Source organism: Ipomoea triloba, chromosome 9 (assembly GCF_003576645.1).
Source record: "Ipomoea triloba cultivar NCNSP0323 chromosome 9, ASM357664v1".
NCBI classification, from domain to species: domain Eukaryota; kingdom Viridiplantae; phylum Streptophyta; class Magnoliopsida; order Solanales; family Convolvulaceae; genus Ipomoea; species Ipomoea triloba.
This window is the reverse complement of record NC_044924.1, coordinates 27,621,785-27,637,946: the sequence shown is the minus strand read 5'-3', so window position 1 is coordinate 27,637,946 and position 16,162 is coordinate 27,621,785. Positions and strand designations below refer to the sequence as shown.

The 16,162-nt window shown below is 34.6% G+C and overlaps 3 protein-coding genes and 1 non-coding gene across 4 annotated transcripts; 1 reads left to right on the top strand and 3 right to left on the bottom strand.

The window, feature by feature from the left end:
• Window positions 1–1,587: 1,587 nt before the first annotated feature.
• On the bottom strand, window positions 1,588–2,233 carry LOC116028406 (auxin-responsive protein SAUR68-like). The gene has a single exon (XM_031270123.1). The coding sequence runs from the start codon at window positions 2,152–2,154 to the stop codon at window positions 1,720–1,722; it is 435 nt and encodes a 144-aa protein (XP_031125983.1). The 5' UTR covers window positions 2,155–2,233; the 3' UTR covers window positions 1,588–1,719.
• Window positions 2,234–4,999: 2,766 nt separating this feature from the next.
• On the bottom strand, window positions 5,000–5,634 carry LOC116028405 (auxin-responsive protein SAUR68-like). Its single transcript, XM_031270122.1, has one exon. It carries the CDS (start codon window positions 5,557–5,559, stop codon window positions 5,125–5,127), a length of 435 nt encoding a protein of 144 aa, XP_031125982.1. The 5' UTR covers window positions 5,560–5,634; the 3' UTR covers window positions 5,000–5,124.
• A 4,159-nt stretch (window positions 5,635–9,793) lies between these two features.
• TRNAE-CUC lies at window positions 9,794–9,866 on the top strand. The gene has a single exon. It is a non-coding gene; the product is annotated as a tRNA-Glu (tRNA).
• A 2,185-nt stretch (window positions 9,867–12,051) lies between these two features.
• LOC116029855 (auxin-responsive protein SAUR68-like) lies at window positions 12,052–12,435 on the bottom strand. The gene has a single exon (XM_031271894.1). It carries the CDS (start codon window positions 12,433–12,435, stop codon window positions 12,052–12,054), a length of 384 nt encoding a protein of 127 aa, XP_031127754.1.
• Window positions 12,436–16,162: the final 3,727 nt, after the last annotated feature.

The window sequence follows — 16,162 nt, the reverse complement described above, 5'->3', positions numbered from 1 at the left end:
ACATCAATTCAAATAAATTGGTTAAGATATTTTTTAGGCAAATACCATTAACTTAGTGCTGTGTATATTGATCTCTCATTTTGGTAGCTTTTCTTGGATTGACAAAGGTAGTTGAGCTTTCCCCGTCTGTTCAAATTTATTGAAGCATATGCTGAGTGATGTCCAAAGGTGGTCTTCATCTACAACATTGTTACTAGAAATTCTTGTTTTTGGAAGACAAAACCATGTGGAGATGTTGTCTAATCGTTCGAGCTGGCTGGCCTGTAATCCAAATTTCTCATAGCCACTCAATCCACCTCCTAAAGGATCTCTATATATAAATGCATTTGTGTTGATGTTCACCCCACTCAAGTCCTTCCTTCACACAAATCCTAGTTTCTGCCTTCACAATTTGATTTCAGAAATCCTACTTTCCAAAAAGCATATTTAAGCATGGCAATCGGTATTGGGCATATTCTGCGTGCTAAGCAAGGCCTCAGGAGATCTTCTTCAAGAACAAATAGAGAAAGTGAAGTGCCTAAAGGGCATTTTGCAGTTTATGTTGGGGAGGGTGAAAAGAGGCGTTTTGTCATTCCAGTTTCATACTTGAAGAACCCTTCATTTCAAGGCTTGCTTAGTCAAGCTGAGGAAGAATTCGGATTTGATCATCCAACGGGTGGACTCACAATACCTTGTATGGAGGATACCTTCCTTGACGTCATCTCTAGTCTGAGATCTTGAGAGACTACATACAACTTAGTTTAGTGAAGAAAAATTTTGCAAAGAAAAGTTTTCCTGTACAGTTCATTTGTATAGATTTTTGTTTGCAATTTTGCAGCAACTTTGGAAATATCAGAAAACCTCTCCAATTTTCACCAAATCCTATTCCAAATTGTTGTGTTGAATATACTTTGAGTAAAACTAGCACTAAAATATCTCTTCATGGCATATTCTACACACTAAAAGTTAAGACAATACAATTTTGGAAGTTCAGAATAATGGATTAATTTTGGGTATCATGTGCTGATCTATATGTAGTCTGTATTATCGGAAAATAAAATAAAATTTAGTGTCCATTGCTAACTGCAGAGGATTTACCATAACTATTCACAGTCCTTGTGTCTTAAAATGAAATCTTCTTCCTGCAGAGGAACTAATCAAGGTTTTGGCAAGAGCATTGACATCTTTGCAGGTTTACGCAAATAGTGTGGTCAGGGTGAAAGTTCCATGTTAACCATCACACAAAGGTGCCAGACTAGTATATAGGACAGAAGAAATGAAAGAAAATGAGATAACAAGATTAGTATATAGCTAAGTAATTCTCTAATGGAACTATTGCAGCAGATGGTCAGAACTGTTTAAAATTGAGATAACAACACCATATTGCTTTCTCATCATATGCTTCAAATTACTTCTGCTTGTTCTTGGTAGTTGGCAGAGTGATGCTAGGCCAGAAATGGAAGTGACAGAATCTTATTGTTAAAAATTCAATTAGGCAATTATATAGTTTAATGCTTTTGAATAAAATTAATGCAAATAAGCCCTTGTCACAGGTATAAGTGTATCGCAACAAACTGAAGATTAAGGAGAAAATGAAAGCAATGAATATATTCGAATTTTCTAAGAAGAATACTGAACATATTGGATATCAAGTATTGCTGTATTGGATTTATGTACATTTCACATCATGTATTGAGCTACAACTAATACCCTCATTTACAAAATTTATTGCAATTAATATCAGCAAACTAGCAATTCCTGATTTCTCCACCCTTCTTCGTGTAGCAGAGCTGATGAACACTGATGTGAAGTAACTGAGACGAGCAGTGCACTCTCAAGTTCTCTAGATAAACCTCGGCTAAGAAGTGAAATGATGTAGTCCATGAAGACTGCATCACATGGTAGTGTAATAGGCCCATCGCTTGGAAGTCCAAATTCTTCTTCAGACATACTTAAGAGTTGTCTAATGATCTCATTCTCGAGATATGATAGAGGGACAATAAACCGCTTCTGATCAGCAGTGTAGATAGTGAAATGGCCCTTGTTAACTGCAGAAAAAGTACTGTAGCTATCTGCATCATCATATAGACTTGGAAATGAAATCCTCTTTCTTCGGATGGCAGCAAATTTTTGCCATCTTTTGGCGAGCTTGATGAGCTTCTTGGAGCTGATCATGGTATTAACTTAGAAAATAGAGAGAGAGGGATTGAATAGAAGAGAATAAGATTTGTAGAAACCTTGGAAATTGGCTAGAATGAATTGCAGTATTTGATGAATGAAATGAATATGGAAGTGATCTATTTAAAGTGCTGAGGAGGCTAAGACAGTCTTTAAGCTGTTGAGGAGGCAAAACCACATGATTGACACTGAGGAACCACATGGTTATGCTGTATGGGGCCTTTTAGCTTCAACCACAAATATATGGGATCTAGAGTGTGGCCATACATAAATGAGTAACCACATGGTTATACTTCCCAAATGGCCAAATTCCATTTACTTTCTTCTCTGATCTCTATCTTCATCTCTCATTTGGCTAGTTTTCTTGGAATGACAGAAGTAGTTGATCTTTCTCTATTTGTTCAATTTCATTGAAGCATGTGGGGAATAATCTTTCTCTACAATGTTGTTTGGATGACAAAAATGTGTGGTACTGTCTCTTATCTTGCTAGCTGGCATGGCTGCCCACCCATCCAAATATCTCTTAGCCACTCAATCCACCTCCCAAACCATCTATATAAACACATATATAATTGGTATTCATCCCACACAAATATTTCCTACAAAATACCTTGGTTTCTGCATTCTAAAATTGTTTCTATTAGCATCTTTGATTAACACTGCCTCTGCTTTAAGAAAAATCATTCCAGAATGGCGATTAGTATGACTCGCATTCTCCGTGCTAAGCAGGGCATCAGAAGGTCTTCTTCAAGAACAAACAGAGAAAGTGAGGTACCTAAGGGGCACTTTGCAGTTTATGTTGGTGAGAGCGAGAAGAAACGTTTTGTCATTCCAGTTTCGTACTTGAAGGACCCTTCTTTCCAAGACTTGTTGTGCCAAGCTGAGGACGAATTCGGATTTGATCATCCAATGGGTGGACTCACAATACCTTGCTTGGAGGATACCTTTCTTGATATCATCTCTAATTTGAGATCTTGAGAGACTACACAACTTAGATTAGTGATAAAAAAATTTTGCATTAGAAGAAAATTCCTGTACAGTTCATTTGTATAGATTTTTATCTGCTGAAAATTTAAGAAAGTCTGTCAAATTTTGATACAAATCCTACATTCCTATTCCAACTTGTGCACTGAATATACTTTGAGTAAACCTAGCAGTAAATTATCTCTTTATCCTATGTAGCTAAGACACTATTTTATATATCAAATATATTGGATATATATTTCAAGATCTTCCCTTTCTTCAAGGAAATTCAAGACATGTTGTATACACTGAAGTTAAGATAAAAGAAAACTTTGCAAGTTCAGATAAAGGAGTAATAATCTTGAGAAGAGTCAATATTTTAGCCTATGACTGAAATCCTAATGTCCCTTGCTTACTGCGGAGGCTATATCACAACTATTAGCGTAGTTCTCTGGATGGCAGATTGTAGGCAAGGACGCAAAATTGAGTCCTGACAGTCGCAGTGTAAGAGTTTCACCCTCTCGTGGAGGTGGCTCCTGCTCCTCCCATCTAATGGGCTACTGAATTATCGTAATTTAACCCTCCATAATCTTATCGGGTTGGAGTGTGGGCCCTGGAGATGAATTTCATCTTTGAAGCTTGGATTGATTTACTGCAAAAGTATGATAAAGGAAAAGATATTAAACCTGAGGGTGTTGGTTTGCAGGATAAGAGTTTATTTGGAAGTTGAAGCACATCTTTACATTTATACCCCAATTTTCTCACTGATTTTAAAAACCATACCCAAGTTCCAGGGCTGCACAGCATCTGCACAGCGTCTGCACAACTGGTTTGCCTGAAAACAACATAGATGATCCTAACAAAAATTGAAACTAATGGGAACCTTTACATGTCAACTTTGTGCATAATAAGAATGGAGAAAAGGGTTCCTTAAACTCCATTGTCACCATTAGTGATGACAATCCTAAGAACCCCATTAACATCAAGAAAAGGATTCTTAAACCCCATTGTCATGATTAGGGATGACAATCCTAACATTGACAGTGATATTACTGATATCTTAATTAAATCTCTTTCTCTTTTTCTTTTGCTTTTTAAATATTTTCTCCTTTAATGTCTTCTTAAATATCACTTTTTCTTGTGCCTTGTAGGGTTATTGTTTGAAATCATTTGTACTGAAGCTGAAATGAACGAGTTGATGAACATCATATATAGTGATTCAGAATAATAGCAGAAAATGTAGATCTGCAGCTGAAGGTATATATTACATCTGTCATGCCACAAAAGATGGGAATCAATCTCAACCTGCACAAAACAAAAAGATGAGATACATTTGTTAATTGATTGATTTCCTATACAGTTCATTTGTATAGATTTTTATCGGCCGAATATATCAGAAAGTCTATCCAATTTTGAACCAAATCCCATATTCTTATTCCAACTTGTTGCACTGAATATACTTTATAGTAAAATATCTCTTTTATCTTATGGAGGTAAGACACTATGTTATATATCAAATTTATTGGATAGATATATTTCTAGATCTTCCCTTTCTTCAATGAAATTAAAGTCATGTTCTATACACTATAGTTTATACATAAGAAAATTTTGCATGTTGAGAATAAAGGAATAATCTTGAGAACAGTCAATATTTCAGCAGCAATTTTTTTTTGGGATTTTTGGAACAAGTCATATGGTTTGGCCAAGAGCATTGATGCCTAAGACTAAGATATTCATCTTCGCAGTTTTATGCACATAGTGTTGAATATCATAAGAATAGAATTAATACAAATAAGCACTTATAAAAGATAAATGTAAAGAACTATACTTATAATGTATACTGCAACAAATTATAGTTGACAGCAATGAAAAAATTCAATTTTCTAAGAAGATTACCGAAAATGTTGTATATTATCAAGTTTTGTATTTCTGTATATTTCACATGATGTGTTGAGCTACAGCTGACAAGTTCCTCATTTACAAAAAAAATTACTGAAATTTATATCAGCAAACTAGCAATTCCAGATTTCTCCACCCTGCTTGATGCAACGAAGCTATTGAACATCGAGATGAAGTGAATGAGATGAGCAATGCATTCTCAAGTTCTTTGGATAACCCTCGGCTAAGAAGTGAAATGATGTAGTTCATGAATGCTGCATCACATGGCAGTGTAATAGGCCCATCGCTTGGAAGTCCAAATTCTTCTTCTGACATGTTCAAGAGTTGCCTAATAATCTCATTCTCGAGATAAGATAAAGGGACGACAAACCGCTTTTGATCAGCTGTGTAGACAACAAAGTGACCCTTGTTTACTGCAGAAGAAGTACTGCAGCAATCTGTGTCATCATTTAGACTTGGAAATGAAATCCTCTTTCTTCGGACGGCAGCAAATTTCTGCCATTTTTTGGCCAGCTTGATAAGCTTCTTTGAACTGATCATGATGTTAACTTAGAAAATAGAGGGAGATTGAATGGAAGAGAAGAAGATCAGTAGAAACCATGGAAATTGGGTAGAGTGAATTGAAGTGTTTGATGATAGAAATGTGTATGCAAGTGTTCTATTTAAAGTGCTAAGGCTAAGACAACATTAAGCTCCAGAGGAAATAGGCAAAACCATGTGTTGCCTAGTTGAAGGGGGCCTATTATGTTCAATCAGAAATATATGGAATCTGGAGTGTTGCCATATACTGAGACATAGAACTAAGGAATCACATGGTTTTGTTTCCCAATCATCTCATTCATTCAAACAAATTGATTAAGCTATTTTATAGGTGGATACCATTAACTTACTGCTCTCTATCCTCATCTCCCATTTGAAAGGCTTTCATGTATTGACACAAGTGGTTAAGCTATCCCCATCTGTTCAATTTCATTGAACCATGTGGAAAATGATGACCTCATTCTTAATGATTTTTGAAAGACAAAACTATGTGGTAATGTCTTTTAACTAGCTAGCTGGCTGCCCTCCAATCCAAATTTCACTTGGCCACTCAATAATCCACCTCCCTAATGATCTATATAAACACATTAGAGTTGGTATTCACCCCACTCAAGAACTTCCTCGACATAAACCTTATTGTCTGCCTTCACAAATCTTTTATATATCTTCTTCAAGTAACAGTGCCTCTAATTTCAAGACAAACATTTGAGAATGGCAATTAGTATGGCAAACATTCTTCGTGTTAAGCAAGGCCTCAGAAGATCTTCTTCGAGAACAAACAGAGAAAGTGAAGTTCCAAAGGGGCACATATATTGCAGTTTATGTTGACGAGTGCAAAAAGAAGCATCTTGTTATTTCAATGTCATACTGACCCTTCATTCCAGGACTACTTGCTTAGTCAAACTGAGGAGGAATTCGGGTTTGACCATTCAGTGGGTGGACTCACAATACCTTGTCTGGAGGATACTTTCCTTGACATTATCTCTAGTTCAAGAAGATTTTGAGTGACTACAGACAGCTTAGTTTAGTCAAAGAAATTTTTTGCATAGGATGTATTTTTGTACAGTTTTCCCCAATTTTCAGTTGTCTCTTTATTAGCTTAGAAAATGTAAATTTCACTGATTATACAGAGGCTTATTGTGAACTAAATGTCTATATTTGCTTCATACAGTATGTATGCAGACTCTAAATGTCTGTGTAGCTCTGTACATGGTTAATTAGCTTATTAAAATCACCAAGGTAACTTATATGATTAAAAGATAATCAATGACTTTATGGAAAACATTATCGAGTCTTTTCTGCTTTCTTCCTCAATCCATTCATGCTGCATGTAGTGTTTGTCCAACCCTTCAATTTTTTATTTTTATTTTTTTGTGTATAAGGTAAAATCCTAATGTTCTTTCCTTTTTACTCTGGAGTTGACTATCACCTTTCTATTACCATCAAATGTGAATTTCAAGTTGTTGAATTCTCTAACCAAATCCTTAATTAGTAACTGAGCTGAAATCCAAGTTGTAAGAATCAGAAATAGAAAATGGCATGAAGAGTCTTGCCCTTGCATTTATGTCCATATTGCCATTTTTTCCCTACAATGAAAACACAATTTCTGCTCCCTAAACTTCTCTAGTTCCGCTTGGCTGCTAAGATTTCCAACAGAACTACTGCTATCCTCAATAATGGCAAGCAATGTTATGGTTCCATTGACCATGTCATTCCGGGTAAAAGACTGAAATGGCATACTTTTTGCAATCATTGACAAAAATAGGAATGTTTGAAAAAGATGACAAAAAAAGGAAAAAAACGAGTTTGGGACATGCGTATGGCGTCAGAAACGCATGTCCCAAACTTGTTCGGGATTTTTTTTTTCGAACTGTCAACATCACACGCATTTCCCAAATGCGTCTGATGTATTTTATACTTCAAATGCATGTCCCAAATGTGTCTGAAGTATTTTGCCAAGTCAGTCCCATACGCATGTGGGACTTGCGTTTCTCGTATTATACGAGAAACGCATATCCCACATGCGGATAACCTCGCCAGAGTCCGACGATCTCCAATGATTTCATACGCAAGTGGGACTTGCGTTTCTCGCCATACGCAAGTCCCACTCGCGTTTCTTTACAATATTTTTTGGACACATAAATTTCAAAGTTCTACAAGTGGAGAAATGGGAGAAACATGTGTCTAAAGTGTTGCGCATCTGGGTGGTTGGAAGTTTGAAACTTACTTTCAAGGAAGATGAGATAACAAATAATCTAAGTTGTACTCTTCTATTAAGTTTTTTAATGTACTTAGGGTGTGTTTGGTTCGCACATGGGAATCGGAATCGGTATGAGTATCAAATACTTTGAATTGGTAATGGGTTTTGGTGAAAATATTTTGCATGTTTGGTAGTATGGTGGAATGAAAATGATTATTAATAGTTGGGGAAGAAAGGAAGAATGGAAATGAAACCCTTATTTCATTAGGGTATGAATTTTCCAATTAATGGGGTATTCTAAACCCATAGTAGTATTCTAAAAACTTATCAACCAAACAATAACAATTACTTTGATATCTATTCCTTATACCTAAACTCACCAACCAAACACACCCTTAGTTTTAGTTTTGTCAAGTGCTCAACACATAGTTAGAACATCATTGTATGCTTAGTTTGACGTAAAATTGATGCAAAGTGGACATCATCATCTTTTAATTCAACCTTTCTCGCACACCATTCATTTTCTTAGACCATTTTTTCGTTGATATTATTACACTAGAGGAAAATTGTACATAGACAACACTAAAAAGATAACAGTTTTTGACAAAAGTGTTGTCTTTTGTGTAAAAGACAACAGTTTTAATTTAGACAAAATCGTTGTCTTGTACGCAATATTTTTTATTAAAGACAACGGTTTTTACTGAACCGTTGTTTTTAGTGTGTTGTCTTTGTGCATTTTGTCAAAAGACAACACCGCAAAGACAACGGTTTTTTCGTTGTCTATGTGCATTTTTGTTAAATAAAAGACAACGGTTTTATGTAACCGTTGTCGTTGGTGTGTTGTCTTTAGGTGCACTTGAATGCACAACACTACAAAGACAATGATTTTTTAAAATTGTTGTCTTTGCGCATTGTTCTTTTTAAAACGACAACGGTTTTATTTAACCGTTGTCGTTTGTGTGTTGTCTTTAAGCACACTCCAAAGACAACAATTTATTAAAACCGTTGTCTTTGTGCACCCATTTTTTTTATATTTATACAACGATTTTATGTAACCGTTGTCGTTGTTGTATTGTCTTTAAGTGCACTTGAATACACAACACTACAAAGACAACGATTTTTAAAAACTGTTGTCTTTGCGTGTTTATTTTTTTTCAAAGACAACGATTTTATTTAGCCGTTGTCGTTCGTGTGTTGTTATTAAGCGCATTTTAATACACAACACTTCAAAGACAACAGTTTTTTAAAATCGTTGTCTATGTGCATTATGTTTTTTTATTTTGACAACGGTTTTATATAACCGTTGTTGGTGTGTTGTCTTTAAGTGCACTTGAATACACAACACAACAAAGGCAACGGTTTTAACCGTTGTCTTTGCGCATTTATTTTTTAAAAAAGACAATGGTTTTATTTAACCGTTGTCATTTGTCTGTTGTCTTTAAGCACACTTGAATAGACAACACTTCAAAGACAACGGTATATTAAAAAAAACCGTTGTCTTTGAGCACCTTTTTTTTTTTTTTAATATTTAGACAACGATTTTATTTAACCGTTGTCGTTGGTGTGTTGTATTTAAGTGCACTTGAATACACAACACTACAAACAGGGACGGAGCCAGGAAATATGAATTGGGGGGCCGAATTTATAAATGAAATTTGTTATATTAGTCGACATTAGTATTAACCATACAATATCATTTTATATACCTTATATGATTGTGTTAATTATTATTGAGCTCAATTTCACCTTATTATAAATTGGCTCAATCTCCATGCACTTAGGTTGAAATTCCGTAAACTCCATATACATATATTTTTTTTAATATGGGACCCCAAAAATTAGGGGTCATGTTAAACATGTTCAAAACCTACCCTGCATCTAAGTATTTACCCACTCGTACTGAAATAACTGAATGCTAATTTAAATGCAACAGTAGGAATATGCAAGGAAATTTGGCTTTGTCAAGGACACACGAAACAAGGAACATATAAGGAAATTGGGTTTGTAAAGGACACACGAAACAGGGAACATGAATCCGTTGTAGTCTAGTTGGTTAGGATACTCGGCTCTCACCCGAGAGACCCGGGTTCGATTCCCGGCAACGGAATTGTTTTTGCTGTTATCCTCAGTTTTGGCGCATAGTCCACTCCGTAGCTCTACCGAAATGAAACAATAGGCAATGTCATGTGCCTGCCTAGTTACAAGGGGCCTATTAGCTTCAACCTCATTTCGTTGATTCAATCAAATTGATTTAGCTATTTTGTAGGCGAATACCATTAACTTACTGCTCTCTATCCTCATCTCATCTCCCATTCAGGGTGTGTTTCGAAAGCAGCTCTCTATCCTCATCTCATCTCCCATTTAGGGTGTGTTTCGAAAGCAGGAAAATGACTTCTGACAAATGTTTCCAGTGTTTAGTTGCATTTTAGAAAACTGTATTTGTGTGTTTGGTTCATTTTTTGGAAAATGATTGGAATTGTATAATTATATATTTTAATTATTTTATTTAAAATATTAAAATATTTATAATATTATTTAAAATAATATTATAGAAAATAATAATTATAAATAAATAACTAAAACCAAAAAAAAAAACAAAAAAAAAAGAAAAAAAAAACAAACAAACATCACCCTCTGGTTTCCGTTTCCGTCGACGGAAACCAGAGCAGATGAAAGATGTAGATCGAAACCAGATCTAGTCTGGTTTTCGCCGGCGAAAATCAGACCAGATCTGGTTTCGATCTGCTTTGGTTTCTGGCGGGAAATCCGAGCAGGAATTGGGTTTCCGGCGGAAACCATAAGGTTTCCGCTAGAAACCAAAGCCGGTGTTCGTTGTTGTTTGTCATTTTCTGGGCGGAAAATGACTTCCGCTTTTTTTTGGCGGAAGTCATTTTCCGCCAAATGGAGGTGATTTTCCCCGGTCAACGGAAATCATTTTCGGTTGACTGGGTTTTCCAAGCCTTGTCAAACACTGAACACCCGGAAAATGATTTCCGGAAATCATTTTCCGGGTTTCCAAACACACCCTTAATTTGAAAGGCTTTCATGTATTGACACAAGTGGTTAAGCCATCTCCATCTGTTCAACTTCATTGAAACATACATGTGGAGAATAATGACCTCATTCTTTATGATTTTTGAAAGACAGAACTGTGTGGCAATGTCTATTGTCTAGCTAGCTGGCTGCCTTCCAACTCCAATTTTCTCTTGGCCACTCAATAATTCATCTTCCTAATAAGGATCTATATAAACACATGTGTTTGTATTCACCCCACTCAACAACTTCATTCGTCCACATAAACCTTATTGTCTGCCTTCACAAATCTTTTATATATCTTCTTCAAGTAACAATACCTCTAATTTCAAGAGAAGCATTTGAGAATGGCAATTAGTATGGCAAACATTCTTTGTTCTAAGCAAGGCCTCAGAATATCTTCTTCAAGAACAAACAGAAAAAGTGAGGTTCTAAATGGGCACATTGCAGTTTATGTTGGCGAGTGTGGAAAGAAGCGTTTTGTTATTCCAATGTCATACTTGAAAGATCCTTCATTCCAAGACTTGCTTAGTCAAGCTGAGGAGGAATTCCGATTTGATCATCCAATGGGTGGACTCACAATACCTTGTCCGGAGGATACCTTCCTTGACATCATCTCTAGTTCAAGAAGATTTTGAGTGTCTACAGACAGCTTAGTTTAGTGTTTTTTTTTTTTAATTGCTTAGTAGAGTTTCCCTGTACAGCTTTTTTTGCATAGATTTTTATCTGCTTTCATTGCAGTGACTGTGAAAACATTAGAAAATAGAAATTCTTTCCAATTGTCATGCATCTTATTCAACCTTGTTTGCATGAATATACCATATGAGTTAAACTAGAATTCTTAAGACCACCACAACTACCATTTGACTTGTATTTTTTGATGTTTTAATTTTGTCTTAATATGCACAGAAGTATTCCATAATTGAAAGTTGAAGCTGATGTAAACTAGATAAGGGAAAACTCATTATTTTATGTCTTTCATAGACTACATGCTAAAAAAGTATTTGCCTTTCTAATGCAAAGCTGTAACTATAAGTTTAGAGGTTTAATTGACTTTTCCTATAAAGTTTCTTATTTAACTCTCTTCGCATTTTTTTTATTAAGTCTATTGGACATTGATACCAAACTGCCATTTTACAGAACCTGAAATGTTGAAGTTCTATGGAGTTTATACAGAACAACTTATCTTTTCATTAATATTCATCTGTATTTACAGTTGAATTCGACGTACGCTAAAAATATTGTGTAATGTCAGTAAACTAGCATGCACTTCCTGATTTCTCCCTTGAGGTGCTCCGGTATGAAGCAACTGAGACGCTCAAAGCATTCTGAATTTGTCTGCCAACACCGCGGCTGAGTAGTGATATGATGTAGTCCAAAAGTAATGCATCGCATGGTACTATAATAGGTCCATCACTCGGAAGTCCAAACTCTTCTTCAGACATTTCTAAGAGTTGCATAATAATTTCGTTGTCGAGATAAGCCAGGGGAACAACAAACCGCTTTTGGTCAACAGTGTATATTACGAAATTGTCTTTGATAACTGCAGGGGATTTGCTGCAGCTATTAGCTTCATTGTTAAGCCTTTCAAAAGAAATCTTCTTCCTTTGAGTGGCAGCAAACTTCTGCCATTTCTTTGCCATCTTGATTAGTTTCTTGGAACTTATCATGGTGTAAATTAGGAAAGGGAGAGAAGAAAATGAATGAAATTTGTGACTGGCATGGGTTTGAATGTTTGAAACCTATGGATAGAGTTTGCTCTTTACTTGTATAAATAGCTGTACTCTTCCTTGTACATATCATTAGAAATATATACAAATACGAGTTGAGTTCACTAGGTTGTTCACTGTTCAACAAACCTCAATGATCAAAATGCGTATGGAAGTGATTTGTCTATAATGGGGAAGAAGACAACTATGTGACACAGAGTAGTATATATAAGAACCTGAGGGGAGTGATTGAGTGAAAGGAACTCATCATCCTTAACCAAACGTCAAAGTATCGATCATTGACTTTGAATATGGAGCAGTTTTAAATCTCAATACCAGTTATCCCAACCTTAAAAAGGATTAGTCACTGTGTTCGAAGATGATAACTCTTAATTACACCCAAAAAACAGTAGTATATATAAGACCATTTAGCTATGGGTTATTTAAAAATCATGGAAATGATCAATTTTGGCACATGTATGTGGAAGGTATCAGTTACACCTACTTTTCTTGTCTCATATACAAGCACTAGGTTTGAGGCCTTGTTGATTGCATGGAAAGTATCACTGATGCTTGTCTTTGTCCAATTGTAACCAAGCTTAGTTTGGATGAATTCTTTGGGAAAAGATCAATGTCCTTCTTATCTTATCTTATATGAACACCAAAATATTAGGAATATATATAATAGGTTTGGTTAGTTCTATACAAATCCATTCGGCTTCAGATTCAAGAATAATTAAACTAGCCAGTACCTTACTCGATGCCATTCCTAAGCAGCTGTCATGCATTTGAACTATGTCTAGTGGGGATTGATAGATGTTTCAAAGGCAGGAAGGGATATTATCTTTGTTGCTACAAACTCTTAAAAGACAAAGGCCTTGTTTGGTAAATAATCAGTGAGCCAATTTTGACTTATTTGACCACTATTAGTTGTTTACTTGTTTGGTTAATAAGCTTTTTGTAATTTCAAAATACTAAAATTCAAAAGCCTACTCAAGTAGCCTTTTCAATTAGCTTTTTGAGTAAAAGAATTATACCAAACAACTATCAGCTAATCTATCAAACAACTTTCTACAATCAGTCAATATTATCAATTAATCATACCTTTTAACCCAATCAGCTAACCGCGCGCCATTTACCAAATGTCCCATTTCTAATTCAGATTTCTATTAACCAACTCACATTCCAAAACATCTCCCATTCATCTACACATTTCTCTCTATATACATACACATAGAGTTGAGAAAGTCTTCACCCAATTCAAGTTCCTTGTCACAAACCTTAGAAACATCTCAATTCTTACTTTTGTCTCCAAAGCTTCTTTCATCAACATTAATCTGTACTTCTAAGCATTTTAGCATGGCTATTGGTTCCATCTGCACCCTTCATGCTAATGGGTGAAAGACTGAAATGGCATACTTTTTGTAATTATTGACAAAAATATGAATGTTTTAAAAAGGTGACAAAAAGAGGAAAAACGAGTTTGGACATGTGTGGTCATAAATGCATGTCACAAACTTGTATGACTTTATTTAATTTTTTTCCAAATACAAAGGTCAAATGCAAATCTGACTTGCGTCTGATCTAAAAAAAAAAATTAATTGGTTGCGTTTTGGTCACCTTCTCCTTCGCCCGAGAAGGCGACCAAAAAGAGACCAATTTTTTTTAGATCAGACGCAAGTCTGATATGCATATGATACGCAAGTCGGACTTGTGTTTGACATCTATATTTTGAAAAAAAAAAAAATAAAGTCGTACGAGTTTGGGACATACGTTTCTGACGCCATACACTAATACACATGTCTCAAACTCGTTATTCCTTTTTTTGTCACCTTTTTAAAACATTTGTTTTTATTGCAAAAAGTATGTCATTTCAGTCTTTCTCCCATGCTAAGCAAGGCCAATTTAGAAGGTCATCTTCATGAACCAACAGGTTTAATGAAGTTCCCAACAAGGGGCACTTCACTGTATATGTTTACATTGGCAATTATGAAAAGGAGCGCTTTGCATTGTCATTCTGATATCATACTTTATGAACCCATCGTTTTAAGACATATAAATCGAGCTGAAGATGAATATGGATTTGATCATTCAATGGGTGGATTCGTCACAATACTTTACCCACAGGATATCTGTCTCAATATAATATTTAGTTAGAGTAGATCTTGAGAGAAAGTGATGAGATAGATTCCTGAAAAACAACAAATTTGTAATGTAGTTGTTCCATGTAGAGGAAGCGCGCAATGCCTCTGATGAGGAGATTACACATAAGTTTTACAGAATAGAAGACTATATATAAGTGCATTTGAAAGGCAGGGCGTCCCAATAAAAAATGGGTCCTGTGCAATATCTTAAATTAGGCTTGTTTTTCAAATAATTTGTATATATAAATTATAATTGTTCAAAAAATTGTGTCAAAAATTTAAAATATTGTGTCAAGTTCTAAAATTTAAAATATTGTGTCGCACGGGCGAAAATACTAGTATTATATAAAAAATACATCGAATCTAAAATTTCATTTAAAAAGTGTGATGCGCCTTGCACTTTTAGACGCAATATTGTGTCAAGTTCTTTTGAATATACAAGTCAATCTCGATCACACTTCTCTCCATTTGGCAAATATCAAATATCTTGTGTAAAATGCTAGGGAAAATTTTCTAAAGAATTTATCTTTTAAGACCTTTATTTATTGATAAATCTCTTTTAAGATCATCTTTCACAAGAATATCTATTAATCTAAAATTAAGGGCATCCCAATTTTTGGATCATATATGTCAAATAAAAGCGAATCATTTGGTTTATCGTTGTGACCAACATCATCTAAACAACTATCAAGATTCTTATTATTTCATTGTCACAATGATACCTATCATCGTTGTGCACACTATCATTTAAATTTTTTCCAATCTCACAATCATCTTAATCTTCTAATAATTTTTCCTTAGCATCATCTTTTTGCACATCTATTTGAGTTTCTTTTGTAATGAATTTTTCAAGAACTCCCTTTTTAGATTGAGTTTCTCAATAATTCTTCTTTTCTTTTTACACTTTTCAAACCCAGATAAATATTATTTTCTAGAAGACATAATTATAAAACCCTAAAGAAAAAATAAAAATTTATTTAGAAACTCTATGAATACATAATTAATCAAGAAGCAAATTCTTGAATATATTATTCTAAAATCAGAATTATTAAGTCATGTAAATAAAACAATAAACAAGAATTGTGAAATATTTAGTAATTTTAATTACCTGTTAAGAGAATTGAATAACTTGAAAATTTGTGATTTTGTACGATCAAGAAGAATTGTTCAATCCTATCGAATTGCGAGATTTGTGTAAATAAGCATTAAGCAACAATTTCAATAATGACTAATGGTTAATGTTAATAGAATCAAGCTAATAACCTAATATTTATATACTGTATACATAAATACATGGAAGGAAAAAGATTGCCTAATGAAAGTAATGTCGCAGAAGGAAACTAGAAAAGGGTTAATTAGTTGCCTAATACTGTTTATATACTGTATATATAAATACATAAATTGCGTGCAAAGAAAGGAAAAAAGTTGCCTAATGTTTATGTGATTTGGCTGCTTGCGTCTGGGCGCTTATATACACTATATATATACATAATTTTATTTTTTTAATATGGGGCCCC